At 40.9% G+C, this 19,047-nt stretch overlaps 1 protein-coding gene across 1 annotated transcript; it reads right to left on the bottom strand.

Moving 5' to 3' along the window:
• Nucleotides 1-5,957: 5,957 nt before the first annotated feature.
• LOC307117208 (mitochondrial carnitine/acylcarnitine carrier protein) lies at nucleotides 5,958-17,728 on the bottom strand (the record flags this gene model as incomplete). Its single annotated transcript, XM_079802000.1, has 9 exons — nucleotides 17,576-17,728; nucleotides 16,928-17,002; nucleotides 14,997-15,124; nucleotides 14,676-14,766; nucleotides 9,048-9,165; nucleotides 7,751-7,823; nucleotides 7,567-7,676; nucleotides 6,160-6,281; nucleotides 5,958-6,020 (listed from the first exon to the last, which is right to left on the bottom strand). Exons 1-9 carry the CDS (start codon nucleotides 17,684-17,686, stop codon nucleotides 5,958-5,960), a joined length of 891 nt encoding a protein of 296 aa, XP_079658126.1. The 5' UTR covers nucleotides 17,687-17,728.
• Nucleotides 17,729-19,047: the final 1,319 nt, after the last annotated feature.

Raw genomic sequence — 19,047 nt, 5'->3', positions numbered from 1 at the left:
CAGCCTGGGGCTCACGGTCAATTGGACCAAGAGCTCATTAGTGCCCATGCAATCAACCTAATTTCTGGGTTTGAATCTGGACACTGTGGTAATGTCAGCCCGCCTGTCACCCCAACGCGCGCGCCAAGTTCGGCGCATGGCTGCGTACTTCCGGCCGGGCAAAATCGCACCTCTCAAGCTTTTTCAGAGGATGCTGGGACGTATGGCCTCAGCTGCAGCTGTGCTCCAGCTGGGCTTAATGCGCATGCGCCCGCTGCAACGCTGGTTAAACGCCCGAGTGCCTCACAGAGCCTGGGCGTCCGGAGGCTTCAGGATCAGAGTGACTCAGGGCTGTGTTTCAGCCTAGAGCCCTGGTTAGTAGCCGACTGGTACCAGCGGGGAGTGACAATGGGAGCCATCTAACACCGCAAAGTCATCTCTACGGAAGCCTCCACCTCGGGTTGGGGCGCCGTTTTCGAGGGCAGATCGGCCTCGGGCCTCTGGTTGAGCGGAGAAAAACTCCTACACATAAACTGTTTGGAGATGATAGCGGTAGAGAACGCGCTCAAGCAGTTTCTCCCGTTTATACGAGGACACCATGTGTTGGTCCGGTCGGACAATACCACAGTGGTATCCTACGTGAACCGGCAGGGCGGTGTCAGGTCCAGGTGTCTGGGCAATCTGACGGAACGCCTGCTCGTGTGGGCACACAGCTCGCTGCGCTCGCTGAGAGATGCGCACGTACCGGGCCACCTCAATGTGGGCCCGGACAAGCTGTCCAGGGGCCTCATTCTCCCAGGAGAATGGTCCCTGCACCCCCAGACAGTCCAGCTGGTATGGCGCCTATTCGGCAGAGCGGAGCTCAACCTCTTTGCAACAAAAGAGAACGCCCGCTGCCCGACGTTTCTGTCCAAAAGCGAGGATGCGCTGTCCCAACCTTGGCCCAGCCTCCCGCTGTATGCTTTCCTGCCGATTTCCCTATTGCCCCAGGTCATAGCGAAAATCAGGGAGACGCGCCGCCCGGTGCTCCTTATAGCGCCGCGCTGGGAGAACCAGAGTTGGTACCCAGAGCTGGTGAAGCTGTCGCACTCACCCCCTGTGGCCAGTTCCGCTGAGAGCAGACCTCCTCTCTCAAGCAGGAGGGTCAGTTTGGCATCCCCATCCAGAGCGATGGTCTCTGCATGTATGGGTGACCAACGGATACCCGTTGACCTGCCCGAAGGGGTTATGAACACGATTTCACACTCTAGAGCCCCCTCGACGAGGCGGTTATATAGTTCTAAGTGGTCGGTGTTCACTGAGTGGTGTGTTTCCAAGGGATTGGATCCACAGCAATGTGGGGTCCAGCGGGTGCTCTCCTTCCTCCAGGAGCTGTTGGAACTGGGCAGGTCCCCTTCCACGCTCAAAGTGTATGTAGCGGCTATAGCAGCGTTCGCTCAGACGACGCTAGGCAGCACGCTAGGAAGGAACGAGCTCTTCATCCCCCGCGGCCCCCGTCGGTTCCTATATGGGATCTGGCCTTGGTCCTAGAGGCCCTGAAGGCTCATCCTTTCGAACCGCTCGAGACTGTGGAACCAAGGTTCCTTTAGCTAAAAACCGCGTTCCTGATAGCTCTGGCTTCAGTAAAACGCGTAGGGGATCTACACGCGCTCTCAGTGAGCCCGACGTGTATGGAGTTCGGCCCAAATGACTCCAAGGTCATTCTTAGGCCGAGGCATGGTTATGTCCCCAAAGAGATAGGCACTCCCTTCAGGGCGCAGATTGTCTCCCTCTCGGCTCTGCCAGCACCCGACGAGGGGGACGGTGGCAATGTCCTCTGCCCTGTCAGGGCATTGAGGGTTTACGTCACACGCTCCGGCGCCTTCAGGCGTTCTGAGCAGCTATTTGTTTCGTTTGGAGGGCGCACTAAAGGTCTCGCCTCCTCGAAACAGACCCTGTCCAGGTGGATAGTGGACGCGATTGCAGTAGCTTACGCTTCCAAACACCTGCAGTGCCCGCTAGGTGTCAGAGCACACTCCACTAGAGGCATGGCCTCTTCATGGGCTTGGGCCAGAGGGATTTCCATCCACGATATCTGTATGGCGGCAGGCTGGGCCTCCCCGTCTACGTTCGTGAGATTTTACAATCTGGAAGTTCCTGCCTTACAGGCGAAAGTGTTATCAGTTCAATAAGGCTGTTGGTTCTGCCCAGTGATTCTGCGCAGACATAGCTCACATACTGGTAGTAAGTTCGGTACAAGGCTTATGTAAATTTGAAGGAGACCGGCGGTGCCGTTCCCTCATTTACGAAAAGAGCTGTTGTGAGTTTGAAGGTGACCGGCGGTGCCGTTACCTCACTCATATGACAAGATATTGTGAATTTGAAGGCGACCGGCGTTGCCGTTCCCTCATTCATGAGACAAGGTGTGGTGAATTTGAAGGCGACCGGCAGGTGCCGTTCCCTCATTCATGGGACAGGGTGTTGTAACCACCCGTTGTAACCACCCGTCAGTTCGAACGAAGTGTCTGTATATGTGGTGGCCCGTTTTCCTTACCGGCCACCCTGCCCGAGCAGTGTTTTTTTCCCCGGTTCCCTGGGATACATATGCTGTATGCGAGGCGCGCACGGCGTTGACAATGTGTTCCCGATGCGTAAGGAACTTACGCAATACGAGAGAACCTCTCGTAAGAGAACGATACTCGGTTACTTAACGTAACCTCGGTTCTCTCTAGAAGAGGGAACGAGTATTGCGTTCCTTGCCGTGCGCCCCGCGGGCTTTTACGCTTCAGAACTACGAAAACCGAATATGCAGCCCGTGAGCCCTGCTTATATACACGTGGCCACGCCCCACCTGTAGGCAAATGAAGCCAGGTGGGCGCGAAGCGCCCTCATTGGTCGCCACGTCACGCGGGCTCACCGATGCTGCAGTTGCCAGCAGAGCAGCCAATAGCACGCTGGAATAGCCTGCTATGGTCTGCCAGGCTGCCGCACTGCGTTGACAATGTTACAAAATTAAGGATAATTTTGGGTTTTTCAGAAATCTCGAAGAAAGAATACTTTCCCGATGCGTAAGGAAACTTACGCAATACTCGTTCCCTCTTCTAGAGAGAACCGAGGTTACGTTAAGTAACCGAGTATCGTTCATACTTGATTCGCCATGATTGAACACATTGCCACTATAATGAAAAAATCAATGATGTCTGCATTGAAGTTGAGCTTGACTGTTGATGAAAGCAGTAACTTTGGTAAAAGCTATTTAATAATTAACTTGAGAGCAGGTGACAGGCAGAGAGGATACTGAAAGCATTTTCCTTGATCTTGTAGAGCTAGATAAGGGAACAACAGCTGTGTCCCATTTCAAAGGCTGCGTCCTCCGGAGGTCACATACATGTAGATAAATTGCATTATTTTGTACTGTTAAATCAGACTGTTTTCGGACGACCTGCAGCACAGAGAGTTCTCATTAAAAGAATAAATTCTGTTTGATCCCGAAGTCTCCTGGTCTTCATCTTCTGAGTTTCCTACACTTTAGAAGAGAAAAGTTCACAACAGTTAACTGAAATGAAGCAGCCTCAATGACATATACGGCTGACAAATGTGACCTCTGGAGGATAAACAGCAAACCCCCAACAACATCTCTGAACGGGTCAGCACCAACAAAAGCACAGAGCAGGTCAGCAGCTTTTCCAAGGAGAGGAGGAAACAATACTCCCCATGGCTGTACAGCAATAAAAAAAATATGATGTTTTGCATGTAGAAATGTAAAACAAAAACAAAAAAAGGTGTTCAAGTGGCTGAGGAGTGGGCTTAAAAAAAATATACAAACACCGGGATAGTCTGGCTCATCAGAGGGCTCTAGAAATGGAAGCACAAAAAGAAAAAGAGATCCTCCCCACACTAACAGAAAAGATGAATAATTCTCTTGATATGCTGCGTGGGTTACAAAGACAGCAGGTTTGGGCAATAATATTAAAATCACACCTGACCAGCATTGCCACAGATGGAGCATCAGCCATGACAGGAAGAGATTGTGGACTGATTTCAAAGTTGAGAAAAGACTTCGCTTCACTGAAGAGTATTTATTGTCTTGTACACAAGCTGGAGTTGGCAGTGGACGGTGCATGCAAGTCTGTGGATGTAACCACTGAAATCTTTATTTCAAAGTTGTATACGTTTTATCTCCAAAAAATGTCAGACTGCTCTATGACGCTGCTACTTATGCTAAAAATTGGGCAGATTTTTCTCAGTTAGCAGTTTCAGCACCGTCAGAACTGTTTGGCACGACTTTCCAGCACTTTCCGCACAAATGCAGAATGCTTCAGTGGATGTTTTCCTACACTGATTTGGATCGGTGGAAATGTAGAAGACTATTGAGGAAACTCAGCAGCACAGGATTTGTTAAACACCTGGCACTGATGAAAGATATGCTGCACGAGTTACAAAGTCTCTCCCTGAAATTGCAAAATCGAAACACATTTCTCACTGATGCCACACTCTCACACTCTACAAAATTTTACCTTTTATGGTAAAAGTGTCCGTCACTGGGGTGGGACCCTTAAGGGTACATTTTTGTACCTCTAAGTCAGGGGTAGGCAAGTTCGGTCCTAGAGAGCTGATGTCCTGGAGAGTTTAGCTCCAACCCTACTAAACCACCACAGTATAAAACTCATGGCTCCCAGCATGCATTGCAGCATTAAGTATGTCACCATTGTTGAAATTCATATGCTGACTCTTGATATCTGTGTGCGTCAAAACTTCCCCCCCCTAGAATGTATTTAAAAATCTAAATTCAGATTGTCCGATCTGTGGAAAGAAAGTATTGTTGGTGAATATTATTTATTAATATTTAAGTCAGTGATGAGTTTAGTCAAACATTTTTCTTCATGATAATTTTTGTTTATGGCTTCTTTGATTTGAACATTTTTGATTGTGTTTTGTTAACAAAAACCACAAATTCACATAAAAAGCCAAGAGTCAAACTGCCGAATTTAAGGAAACATTGATCACCATAATGGCGACCAAACAATTTCTATAAAACATCACAATCTAAACCTCTGTTCATTCTCAATAAGAGCTTCTATTGATGTCTTTAAGGGTTGGAGCCAAACTCTGCAGGACATCGGCTCACTAGGACCGAACTTGCCTGCCCCTGCTCTAAGTAGTACCTATTGTACCCTAAGCACCAATTGTGTCCCTTTAAAGGTGCAGTCTGTGGACTCTTTTGACTTGGAGGTCCTGGAGGCCATGAAAACAACACCAGGAAAGTCACTAGCAAATGCAGTGAGGATGACATGTTCAAAATGCATCACACTAGAAGCCTTAAAGGAGAATATCAACAAGGTGCAGGTCCTTCAGGCTGTCATTGATAATCTTTCTGTACGTCTCCCTGACTCAGAGCTTACTGAGCTTCTGACACCCCTCCAATCTTCCTGTTGGCCCAAAGACCATAATTCCCTTGTCCTGTATGCTGAAAGGGACATTCGTGACCTTGCTAAGCATCTGGGAGTGCCTACTAGAGCTTCTGTTGAGGAGTATAGTTGTGGAAACCTGAAGGTGATCGTCCCATTAGTGCACACAAAACATAATTTTAAATACATGGTTTTATTTAAAAAACTTTTTTAAGCATCCAGAAGTTTATTCAAACATTGTCAGGTGTAAATGAAACAGTATCATTCTTATTAAATAGTTTATCATTATAATTAAATAGTTAAATAATTAACATAATAAGATAACATTCATGATACATATACATACAGTACATTCAAATAATATGCATGACATATGAGAGTGTCTTAGAAAAGTAACAGACTTGACTGTAAACTGTAAAGGCACAAAATCTGTCATCTGTTCTAAATTAAATGGCAAGGAAAAGACAAACCAATATGCATTTGTGTCTTTCTGTCCCTTAGTGAAGACATGTAAACGACACTGTCTGAAATGACACAAAAAGAGCTGAAAAAAGTGTTTAATAAGAACCCTCGTCAGTTGTCATCGTGAAATCACCAGTCTGGAGCGATGTAGTTTAGGCACTTTAGCGTAACCTCAAAACCTAGAAAACAAGCCTACAAGCAGGATAAACACAGAGCATAACACTATTAAAAGCAGAACATTGCGAAACATATCAACACTTATTTTAGCACTCTGTGCCCCTTGAATAGCAACTGATATTGTAAAATGTATTGCATGAGGGTGTTTTCTCACCGCATTAGCAGGAAATGCTCGTAACATGACTGCGCTTAAGCCTTTGTAGAGAGCATGAGCTCCTTCCTCCCTTAACAGTGTTCTCAACACGTCACTTAAACCCTGGTATCGCCCATCTGTGGCTGTGGGACAGAGGACAGAACATTGTCCGCATTTCTGGTTTTAACCATAATCTACAGTACTACAACTGCTTTGGATATTAAAGCTTAATTACTGATATAGGCATCTTTGGTAATTATGAGCAAACCTCACTGTAAAAAAAAATCTCCAATTTAAAGTATTCACAAAAACGTTTAAATCGATTAAAATTATATTTATTAAAGGGTTAGTTCACCCAAAAATGAAAAATTCTGTCATTAATTCCTCACCCTCATGTCGTTGGACACCCGTCAGACCTCCGTTCATCTTCAGACACAAATGAAGATATTTTAGTGTAAAGCTGATGCTCTGAAAGGCCTCCATTGGCTCAATGCACGGTTCACTCTCAAGACCCTTAAAAGACACTAAAGACGTCGTTACAAAGTCCCTCTCACTACAGTGGCTCTACAATAACTTTATGAAGCGGCGAGAATAGTTTTTGTGCGCAAAAAAACCCCTAAATAACAACTTACATCATGAAGCTTCGAAGCGTTATGAATCAGTGAGTCGATTCAGCAGTTTGAATCGCCAAATTTCAGCAATTTGACACGCGATCCGAATCATGATTCGACTCACTGATTCATAACGCTTCGAAGCTTCATGAGGCCGTGTTTTGAAATCGTCATCACTATATAAGTCGTTGTTTAGGGTTTTTTTGCGCACAAAAACTATTCTGGCCGATTCATAAAGTTATTGTAGAGCCGCTGTAGTGAGATGGACTTTGTAACGACGTCTTTAGTGTCTTTTAAGGGTCTTGAGAGTGAACCGTGCATTGAGCCAATGGAGGCCTTTCAGAGCATCAGATTTACACTAAAATATCTTCATTTGTGTCTGAAGATGAACGGAGGTCTGACGGGTGTCTAACCACATGAGGGTGAGGAATTAATGACAGAATTTACATTTTTGGGTGAACTAACCCTTTAAAAAGTGTAAAAGTCACTCGTTTTTATAAAGTAACACTGTCCAACAGCGACACCCACAGGTGAAGTTACTGCAGGCCGCATCTCTTGTTCCTCCTCTGGTCCCCACTTACTTAAAACTGACACCCCGTAGCATGCGGTGGGTTTAGTGGGGGGTAATTGAGAAGGAATGGGGGGAAGTCACGTGAGAGGTGAATATGATGCAGGGTTTTGCATTGAAATACCACACACTAAAGTGCTTTTGAAGTTTCATGCGTGGCTCTAGGGTAAAATGTGGATCATTGTATGTGGCATGTTAGTCATATAATTCAACTCAATGAAATAATAAGAAGAAATGTTTGTTGTGTACCTGTTTGGTAGTTTGACTTAAGCACATCTGCAGGCAGAGCAATCAGCCAGTTTAACATGCCAGCAATGCCACCCGCAAGAAGAACTCTGGATGTGCTGAGATGATGAACACTTGGAAAAAGTAAATGAATATTAGATCAAAATCTTGATATCATTTATGACCAGGGCGACAAACTGATTCTTACCACTCTCCATCAGGGGTCAGATAGTGTTTTAAGTAGTCATATGTTAGAAAGTATACACCATTAGAGGGCACATCTAAATAAATCAAAAACAAAAATTGGTTAGTGTTTATCCTTATCATCTTCATAAAATGCATAGATGTACTCCTTAAGGCAGATTAACAATTCCCTAAATTGATTCAAGTTGCTCTTTTAAACAAAAAAATAAGAAAGTATACTTTCAGTCTATTTTGTATGTACTTCTTAGAAATATTCCTATACTGACAGAAAAGTCTAAGTATATTTGGCCTATACTCGTACTCAATCTTTGGATTGAGATGTACTTAAAAGTATAATTAAGCATTCTAAGTATACTTGGCTTGTAGTTGTATTACTCTTTTTTATTGAGTAGCCGATTAAATACTTTTTTTTCGCATTGTTTTACATACTATCTTATAAACGTACATGTTTTAGCATAAAAAGTATTTTTGTGTATTATTCTGAATTTTTGTGTAGTGCACTGGTATTGTACATTGGTATATTTAAAGTATAAAAATTAATACCTAAATAGGAACATAGTAGTATACTTAATAGTATGATGTTAAGTTCACTTGTAAAACTTGTATACTTGCAGTATAAAACAACAAGTATATGACTAGTAAACTATCAGTAAGTTAATTTGTAGTACAGTTGCAGTACAAACGAAAAACATAGTAAATTAGTTGTGTACTCAAAGTTTACTACTGTTAAGTATACTTGAAAAATTGGGCCAATTTAGTCCTAATTAGTATTGAAATAGTACACTTACAAGTTTACTACTAGTACATTGATATTAGTATACTTACTAAATTAAGTATACTTAATAAAATGAACTTGAAGTATACTTATTTTTTGTAGGGGTTGCTGTTCTGATAAAATACACAATATAGTAACGGCTATGGCATGACAAACTGGTTCGCCAAGCTAATGTGTGTGTCACTGGGCAGCATCCATAAAGGCCAGCTGTTGATCTTACAGGTCAGGGACTATATGATATCACATCTGAAGAACACACACATACAGTACAGTATAGTATACACACACACACACACACACACACACACACACACACACACACACACACACACACACACACACACACACACACACACACACACACACACACACACACACACACACACACACACACACACACACACACACACACACACACACACACACACACACACACACACACACACACACACACACACACACACACACACACACACACACACACACACACACACACACACACACACACACACACACACACACACACCTCTGATTAGAGTAAAAACTGTGCCCTTGTAGACACTGGAAATTCCCTTTTCCTTATAAAGTCTAAGTCCACAATCCACTGGTCCGGTGTACTTCAGCTGCCCGACCGGGGACTGGGTCTAAAACACACATGCAATCGTCAATAAAACGCACACACACACAATACTAAATGCAAAATTGTTCTTAATTCTATTCTTTCTTTTGAAGTTTCAAGGGATTGATAAATGTTCCCTGACTAGGCCCAATGTGATGTCACAGACACACTCTAAAAAATGCTGGGTTAAAAATAACCCAAGTTGGACTTACCCAGCAATTAGGTTGTTTTAACCCAGCGATTGAGTTGTTTTAACCCAGCAATTGGGTTGTTTTAAGCAAACATTTAACCCAACCGCTGGGTTAGTCCATTTTCAACCCAACTTGGGCTATTTTTAACCCAGCATTTTTTAGAATGCATGATATAAAAAAATTTACTGATCACATGTTTGTAATGGTTATGTTTGGTTTTGACATTCTGCTTCCTAAACTAAACTAAAGTTTCCTTTAGTTCCTGTTCGCCCGCTCTAGGGCTTTTGACACTGTGTATAACACTGGGTTATCGTTTTAAAGACCGCTTTTAACCCCGGGTAAGGGAGTGTTACACACTTTAGATGTGAGGTTAGCACCGCGCTTTACCCGGGGTTATGAAACCCTGACTTAATGCTAGTGTTTTCCTTCGTATTTGAGTTTAATAAAGACTTCCATAAAACTTATTTTTTTAATCTTTTTTTGTCTTCTTTGTGTGCTGCTACCAACACACTCCAGCAGTTTTGGACTTCTTAAGGGCTTTTCACACTTGAAATAGTTAACCCTGGATTATTCTAAACCCTGGGTCAACGGAATCCTGGGTTATCTTGCTTCCCGTTTCACACTAGTCACAATTAATCCTGGGCATTCATAAACTGACATTTCACATTGTACATTCCTCAACCCTGGTTATCATTCTTATTTGCTTGTTTGCGGTGTCAGTGACATTGTGATTGGATGAACTCTTAATGTCCAACATAACTGATCATTAACATAAACTACACTCTAAAAAGAGATGTGTTAAAAATGACACATGTTGTGTTAGTTTTAACACATGTAGTGAGTGTGCTCAGGGACAACACATGTTGTGTCAAATTTAACACGATTAATGTGTAAGTCATTTTAACACACTAATTGTGTCAGGTAATCACATACTCAGATGTAATTTTAAAAATAAAGTGAAACTAAATTATTAAGCATTTAATCAATAGTCGAGTACAGAACGCATGTGCACACAAAGTACAATGTTTCAAACTCTATGACTCTATAAACTCAATTATTCACACTTCAACACCACATCGATGCCGCTTTTGAGAAAAGATCATGAAGAGATAACAGTTGACAGAGTTTGCGCTTTGAATTAAATTAAATTGTAGCAACTGATAAAACATTCTATATAAATAACTTTAATTACTCAGGCCTGTTTGTTTGAGAACATAAACACTGCATACAATGCACAATGATGGTGTGTGTCGCGCTTTATAATATGATGTGTTGAGAACAACACAACCAGATGTGTTAAAAATTGACACATGTTGTGTCAGTTTTAACACATGTAGTGTGTGTGCTCAGGGACAACACATGTTGTGTAGATTTTAACACATGTAGTGTGTGTGCTCAGGGACAACACATGTTGTGTAGATTTTAACACATGTTGTGTAGATTTTAACACATGTAGTGTGTGTGCTCAGGGACAACACATGTTGTGTAGATTTTAACACATGTAGTGTGTGTGCTCAGGGACAACACATGTTGTGTAGATTTTAACACATGTTGTGTAGATTTTAACACATGTAGTGTGTGTGCTCAGGGACAACACATGTTGTGTAGATGTTAACACATGTAGTGTGTGTGCTCAGGGACAACACATGTTGCGTATAATTTAACACACAACCTGTGTCATTTTCTTTAACACATCTCCGTGTTACCTGTAACTCTACTAATGTGTTATTCCTCTTACACAGAAGTGTGTTGAAACCTTTTACACAATAATGTGTTATAGTTACACAACATGTGACTGTATGTGTGTATTTGCCAGAGTTACTTCGTGTTTGGATGAACACTGACACGTATTGTTAACTTGTGTTTAGTCCATTGACGTTTAATAAAGTGTGTTTGACTGTTTATTGTATTACCTGGATGTTTTAGACATCATGAATCTACACACACCAGCTCTTATTGAGATGAACAGAGGTTTAGATGTTGATGGTTCATTGAATGTTTCATCTGAAGTCACCAGAATCGTGATCAGTGGCTCCTTTATTTGAGCTCTTGACCCTTTACTTGTCTTTTAATTCTCCTCTTTCTGCTATAACTGCATTTTAATCAAATATGTTTGTTATGGCATGAAAGAAAACACGATCAGAAGTTTCTTGATCAAGTCATAATCTCAAGATCTGATCCAGTTTATGATTAAATGGATGGTACACATTTACTTTATTTATGTGCTGTTAGCTATAAAAGTTTTGTGAAACTACTCCATGATGTCCAGCAGTGCAGAATGAATTCTTAAAAAAATATAAATTCAATGTTTTCAGAAAGTTTAGAGCCGCAGCAGATACTCGTCAAACACACACATCAAGAATCAGATCATGAATCGCAACAATGGTGACAAACGCTTCATCCTGCAGTGCATGCTGGGAGTCATGGATGAGTTTTGTACTATGGTGACTCCCAGAATGCATTGCGGGATGAAGCTTTTGGTTTGTCACCATTATTGAGATTCATGAGCTGATTCTTGATATGTGTGTGTGCCTGTGTGACACCATAGACTAGAACATCTTATGTGCACTGTGTATCTAAAATCAAATGTGCAGATGATGACATCAATATCATAAAATAATTATTAACAGCACAAAATAATTTTTACAGTAAAGTTTCAGTTATCAAATTCTTTCCTGAACTCAGCTAATGTATGCGATGATAACATTATCATCTGATCATTGTTTTCTCATGGTTAGTTCTGCTGCTTCAAATGTGTTTAATAAACATTCATTCACAGCACACAGAAAAACTGATGTGGCAGAGTCAAGGGTCAAGAGCTCAAATAAAGGAGCCACTAATCACGATTCTGGAGACTTCAGATGAAACATTCACTGAATCATCAACACCAAATCCGTTTAATCTCAATAAGAGCTTCTGTCTGACAGAAATAAAGTCAGTCTGGTCAGTGATAACAAGTGAAAAGCGGAGAAAACATTTGAAAAAGACATTGAAAAAGACATTGAAAAAGACATTGAAAAAGAGGCATGATGTGATTGGCTGCCAAAACACCCACTGCTGTTCATCCAGAGTAACATTTAACACACATTGTGTGTTATATCTACACAACATGTGTCAAAATACCATCAACACACTCAGTGTGTTGTTTTTTAACACATCTCTTTTTAGAGTGTACTAACATCTTTCCCTTTACTGAAAAACATAAAATAATACTTAATCCCTACATTTACTCTCCTAAGTCAGTCCCTTGCAAAGCATGCTGGGAACTGCAGATCCACTGTCCAGGGCTGCGTTTCTTATTTTATGTTTTTCAGTAAAGGAAAAAAAATGTTGGTAGTTTATGTTAAATTTAGGGATTAAGTGTTATTTTCAGTGAATGAAATCAGTGGTTCTCAACTGTTGAGTCTCATCTGCTGTTATAACATTGCGGACAGCAGGTTAGCAAAATAAATATAATTTTAAATTCTTCTCATATTTTTGTTGTTGAAGTCAAAGGTTGTGCGTCCAATTAAAGTATTTTGGTGTAAATTAATTAATTTTTCCTCAAAGTCAGAGAGTTGCCATGCGTGTCACGTTTGTATTCGCATTGTAGATTCCTAAACCTGGTTATCGTTCTTATTTGCGGTGTCAGTGACATTGATTGGATGAACGCAGCATGCAACCTGTTTATGGTATTTTTTAATCTAATTAGTAAACTAAATTAAATACATCAACTAAATTACTGACCTGTCCACATTGTCACTGTATGATAATTGAAATGAGCTGATGACATCAGCGTTTTCTCCAGAGCGGCTGTACAGCCGAATCAAAGTCTGTTGCATTATTTTCCTGTTTAACACTGTGAAGCTGCTTTGAAACAATCGGCATTGTAAAAAGCGCTATATAAAAAAAATAACGTTAAAAAAAGTATAAAGGTGAAAATGAAAAGGTCTCTTCTTTACTCAAATTGTCGCGTTTTCTGTCAGCATTTGACATTTTTTCTTTCAAACGCTGAATTTACTGTCCAAAGCATGCAAATATGAGTGTGTGATTGGTTGTTTTTTGCGGAGCGTCTAGTCTTAACATTCTAACACCGTTTCACACTGTACAAGTTTGGCACCGCAATGTGGAGATAACACTGATAAAGCGGTGCTATCCCTGCTCCAGAGGGTTTCATAACCCGGCTGAAAAGAGGCGCTAAATTACACGTATGAAACGCTGCTTTAGCTGGGGTTAAAATCAGTGTTTAGAAAGACGATAACCCAGGGTTAAGCGCAGTGTGAGAAGCCCTTTATTAACAGTTTTTTATGTAATAAACTTTCTCACAGGAAAATAGTTTACATTAATGAAGGTCAAGTGAGCGATACTGTATGTTACTATAGTCAATGCCATGAAATTGGTTAGGTTTTATTCATGAGTCTTTTTATTACCAAACTAATGGTGTCCATACTATGGATACAGGTGTATTTATGACAGTTAGAGTGAGTGAGTGAGTGTGTGTGTGTGTGTGTGTGTGTGTGTGTGTGTGTGTGTGTGTGTGTGTGTGTGTGTGTGTGTGTCTGTGTATGTCTGTGTGTGTGTGTCTGTGTGTGTCTGTGTGTGTGTGTGTGTGTGTGTGTATGTGTGTGTGGGCATGTTTTTGTGAAATATCAGGACACAAATGTGTATAATGACATGGGTATTACAAAAAGAGGTGAAATGTGAGGACGTTCCCCATGTCCTCACTTTTCAAAATGCTTATAAATCACACAGAACAAGGTTTTTTTTACAGAAAGTGAACTGCACAGTCTCCTGTGATGGGTTAGGTTTAGGGGCAGGGGCTGTGTGTGTGTGTGTGTGTGTGTGTGTGTGTGTGTGTGTGTGTGTGTGTCGTGTGTGTGTGAGGGGTAGGTTTAGGGGCAGGGGCAGTGTGTGTGTGTGTGTGTGTGTGTGTGTGTGTGTGTGTGTGTGTGTGTGTGTGTGTGTGTGTGTGTGTGTGTGTGTGATGGGGAGGTTTAGCGGCAGTGTAAGGGGATAGAAAATACGGTTTGTACGGTATAAAAACCATTACGCCTATGGAATGTCCTCACATTTCACAAAAACCCCCCTGTGTGTGTGTGTGTGTGTGTGTGTGTGTGTGTGTGTGTGTGTGTGTGTGTGTGTGTGTGTGTGTGTGTGTGTGTGTGTGTGTGTGTGTGTGTGTGTGTGTGTGTGTGTGTGTGTGTGTGTGTGTGTGTGTGTGTGTGTGTGTGTGTGTGTGTGTGTGTGTGTGTGTGTGTGTGTGTGTGTGTGTGTGTGTGTGTGTGTGTGTGTGTGTGTGTGTGTGTGTGTGTGTGTGTATGTTTGTGTGTGTGTGTGTGTGTGTGTGTGTGTGTGTGTCTCCTGCCTGAAGTAAACACTTGATTCTCTCCCCAGGGGCCACGATCACAGTGGTGAACACTCCTGCCAGCATTCCTGCCAAGTAGATCTGTGTGTACCTGACAGAAATAAAGCCATGAAAAGAAAGAAGGACAAAAGAAAAGCATCAAACTGAACGAATCTGCTGCCGTCTTCAGATACATGAATATAAACATATACACTACTTTTATTAAGACTACAAACTGTACCTTCAGACACATGATGGAATTTGAAAGTATTAAATGTGACATATTGGGCACAGACTTGACTTGGTTTTGAAAGGTTTATCCCCTTCCTCTCCTGTACTAACGTGATTGGTACGGCGGGGTCACGCTGCAGAAGATCCTTTCCCAGCCCAAAGCCAAAGAAATTCAGAGCCATCATTGGGGTAACTCCTGCTAGCGGAGCACCCATCCCTTTATACAGGCCAAATATCCCCTGCAGACATTAAAACAGGGGAACCGTGACTGGAACTAGAGCAGAGAAAGAAGTGTACACTGTAAAAAGTAAACATGTGCAGTTATTGCTTTAAGGAGGTATTTTTCTACCTGATTCTACCTATACAGTTTAATTGTGTTGTTGTAACCTAATTCAGTCAGGTTTATGTAACACAAAACAAGGGAATGCTGTTTCAACTCGATTGAGTTTCATTGTGTCAGTGTTTGGGGTAAGGGATCAGGCAAGGACTCAGATATGCAGATATAATGGGATTTTATTTAATAATTAAATAAAACAAAAACAAACAGAAACAAGGGGGGAAAAAACAAGCAAAAAAAACAAAAAAACAACAACATTGACCCAACATACAATTTCAGATAAAGCTGAGGATTCGACACATCCGCACCTGCTCCTTGCTGATCGACGAATTTTGCTTCAATGAGAAATTGTGATTTGGTTATTAAACACATTAACTTACATCAAAGTGAAAATCGCAATTGACAGCGCTACTCTTCATCACAGTGCATCACCACAACACAATAACAGAAACTCCTCTAAATGTCCAACATAACTGAACATTAACATTAACATAAACTACCAACTTTTACTGGAAAACACATAAGATAACACTTAATCTAGGGGCTGCGTTTCTCAAAATGATTTGTGTTATTTTCAGTGAATGAAATCAGTGGTTCTCAACTGTTGAGTCTCACGTCTGCTGTGATCAAATTGCGGACTGCAGGTTAGCAAAATACTTTTAAATTCTTCTCATATTTTTTTGTTGTTGATGTCAAAGGTTGTGCATCCAATAATTCATCTTTCACTTGTCATATAAAAATATTACACACTAAATATTTAGCCAGAGAGTTGTCATGACTGGATTCATAAATGTATTAATAATCACATTTATAGAACTTTTTAGTACAATAAACAAATTTGGTCAATGTCAAATGTCAAAATTAATCCTCAAGCAAAACCAGCTGAGAGACATTGAACAAAATAACCAGAAAATGTGTTCACTTGCTATTAAATATCAAGAAATATTGACTAACTTTGCAATATCAACACTGTTTTTGAACCGAACTGAATCAACATGAAACTGATTCAAGCTGAATAATGACACACACTATTGTCTTCTGTAGAGCTGCTTGTAGCTGAATTTACCTTGTTTTATAATTGATGATTAATTGATGACCTGCACTGAATAATGATACTATTATATAATATACACCAATAATGATACTATTATATAATATACACCAATAATGATACTATTATTGCTACAGCTGCTTTGCAGCAGAATGTGAATCGGTCTTCATCATTTTTTGAAGTTTGCGTCATTTATTCTGCCAACAATCTCTATTTTATAAAGCATTACAGAAATAAAGCTGACTTGAGTTTAAGGCTGGCACACGCAACAACAGAAGTGAGTTTCCATGACACACACTATATTGCCAAAAGTTTTGGGACGCCTGCCTTCACATGAAATTGTCCAAAATGTCTTGGTATGCTGAAGCATTAAGAGTTCCTTTCACTGGAGCTAAGGGGCCAAGCCCAACCCTTGAACAACACACACACACACACCATAATCCCCCCTCCCCCAAACTTTACACTTGGCACAATGCAGTTGTTCTCCTGGCAAAATGTATACACCTGTGGCCATGGAAATGATTGAACACCTGAATGAAAGGATTTGGAGGAGTGTCCCAATACTTTTGGCAATATAGTGTATTTCAGTAATATCTGCCATCTGTCATGTGATGTGTGCTATTCCACAAACATTTGCTTAGAGAAAGCTATTACCTCTTTGAAAACAGTCTTTCGGAAGCAGTCATATGTCCCTCTGTAGACAAGACTTCCCTGTGTTTGCAGACGGACCTGTGGACACATGAATACTCTTATAACTCTCACAGCAATGTGAAGTAAGACACGTTTATCTTCATTTGAGATAAAGCATGGTCTACTAAATACTGATAAAGCCCTATGTCAGTAGAAGCTGGTGTTATCTGTTATTTGCTCCCTCTGTGTCTTTAGATAACATATCACTACAGTCACAAAATGTCTTATTGTTGAAACGTCTGTGTGAGTGTGTTACTTCATCTGTCCTCAAAACATTAACCACTCGAAACTGCAGAGCAATCAATCATTGAAGGAATTGTGGAGAGAAATAAAATAAGGCCTTCATGCATTAAACACTCGTAAGTGTATAATTGTAAATATTTGCCAGCCCAGTGAAATGTAAAGAACAGAATTAATTTTGCACAATAATTGTGATCTATTCTAATCTTCTGTTTCCATATAATAGTATCAGAATAGCAGTATGCATGTTTGTCTTGAATAGAGGAATGCCAAAAGTATCACCCCACATCCCCTACTAAATCATGCTAAAGCAGATTACTTTATAAACTGTACTTTACTTTATTACTAGTATTCATCTTGGGGAAGTCTTACCTTGATAGTGTCCAGCGGGTGTCCAGCGAATAAGAGACAAATCCCACCAACCCCTCCGGCCAGAAAGTTCTTCAGAGGAGAAACCCTTCTGTCGGACTCTGCAGTGTCCATTATTACAACTACACTACTGAGTGTTCAACAAAACCCACAACTACCTCTGAGTTGATCATCTGCTTTAAATGGACTTTTACCACTGTTTCCCTGAGCTTGCAGAACATCATTCAACCTTTTACAATGGCCTCCTCTACCGGCAATTGGTATGAATCGCATGTAGAATAAAATATATTAAATTATTATTATTGTAAAATTTGCGAAATAAAGTGATTCACTCAATTTCCCTCCACTTTATTTTAAATGCAATGGTTTATTTTTGCCTCGACACAAAGTTTTATTTTCCACCCAGCTGTGTGTAAATTAAAATATACAACACGCTCGCAAATACTCTCATTATAACCAGAGCCGGACAGTAATGAGTATTTTTACTCTGCTTAAGAACATTTTTTTTTACACAGACACGTCTATACTTTATCACAGTGTTTTTCTTAGGATAAATATTACTTCACACCATTCCAAAGCATAATATTGTACTTTTGACTGCACTACGTTTCATATTTCATTTAACACTTAATTACATAAAAACTGTAGTACTTTATTACTTTTACTCGTAATTCAAAGTTTTAAGCTTTAAGTATTAAAGGTAAAATGTGTGTGTGTGTGTGTGTGTGTGTGTGTGTGTGTGTGTGTGTGTGTGTGTGTGTGTGTGTGTGTGTGTGTGTGTGTGTGTGTGTGTGTGTGTGTGTGTGTGTGTGTGTGTGTGTGTGTGTGTGTGCGCGTGTAATGTAGTGCTGTAAAAAGGACGACATTATGCTTTCAAAGCTTTGTAATGCAGTGAAGTAAAAGTTTTCCCAAGAAAAACACTGATAAAGTACATTACGTTTTTTTTATTATTATTATTACATTGCGGAAACACATATCCATACGACGTAGCCTGCATCCCAATGTGCATACTACCCACAGTCCGCCCTAAATAGTATTGAATATTACTAACGTCACACACTATTATTTAGGATGGATAGTATGCAGACTGCAGATGAGATGCAGAACCTGGGGCTGCGTCCCAATTCGCCTACTTATACTACGTCCTAAAAGTATACTCTTTTTGTGAAGAAAAAGTACATACTTTTGAGTGTGTAGCAGAAGCTTCTCTACTTCGTCATCTTTAACGGACTCTGTTACGTGCGTCCCGTCACCCTTTAAACTGCCCTGTCAATCATCGTCACAGTTAAAATCCTCCACTTTCAATTTAATTTCCTACCGTATCGGAGAGAAATGTAACGTTAGTCGCTCGTTGATCTGCCTTTCGTGGGTCTTTAATGCAGAGACTCCTCTCATGTGTTTGCAAAGTTAATGGCCAAACGTATCATTACAAAAGTTCTCAATGCTGCTGAAGGAGAAATGTAATGTGGATAATA

The sequence above is a fragment of the Gobio gobio genome (genome assembly GCF_949357685.1).
Source record: "Gobio gobio genome assembly, chromosome: 21".
In the NCBI taxonomy this organism is placed as follows: domain Eukaryota; kingdom Metazoa; phylum Chordata; class Actinopteri; order Cypriniformes; family Gobionidae; genus Gobio; species Gobio gobio.
Note: the sequence above shows the minus strand (reverse complement) of the source record. Positions and strands in the feature narration are given on the sequence as shown.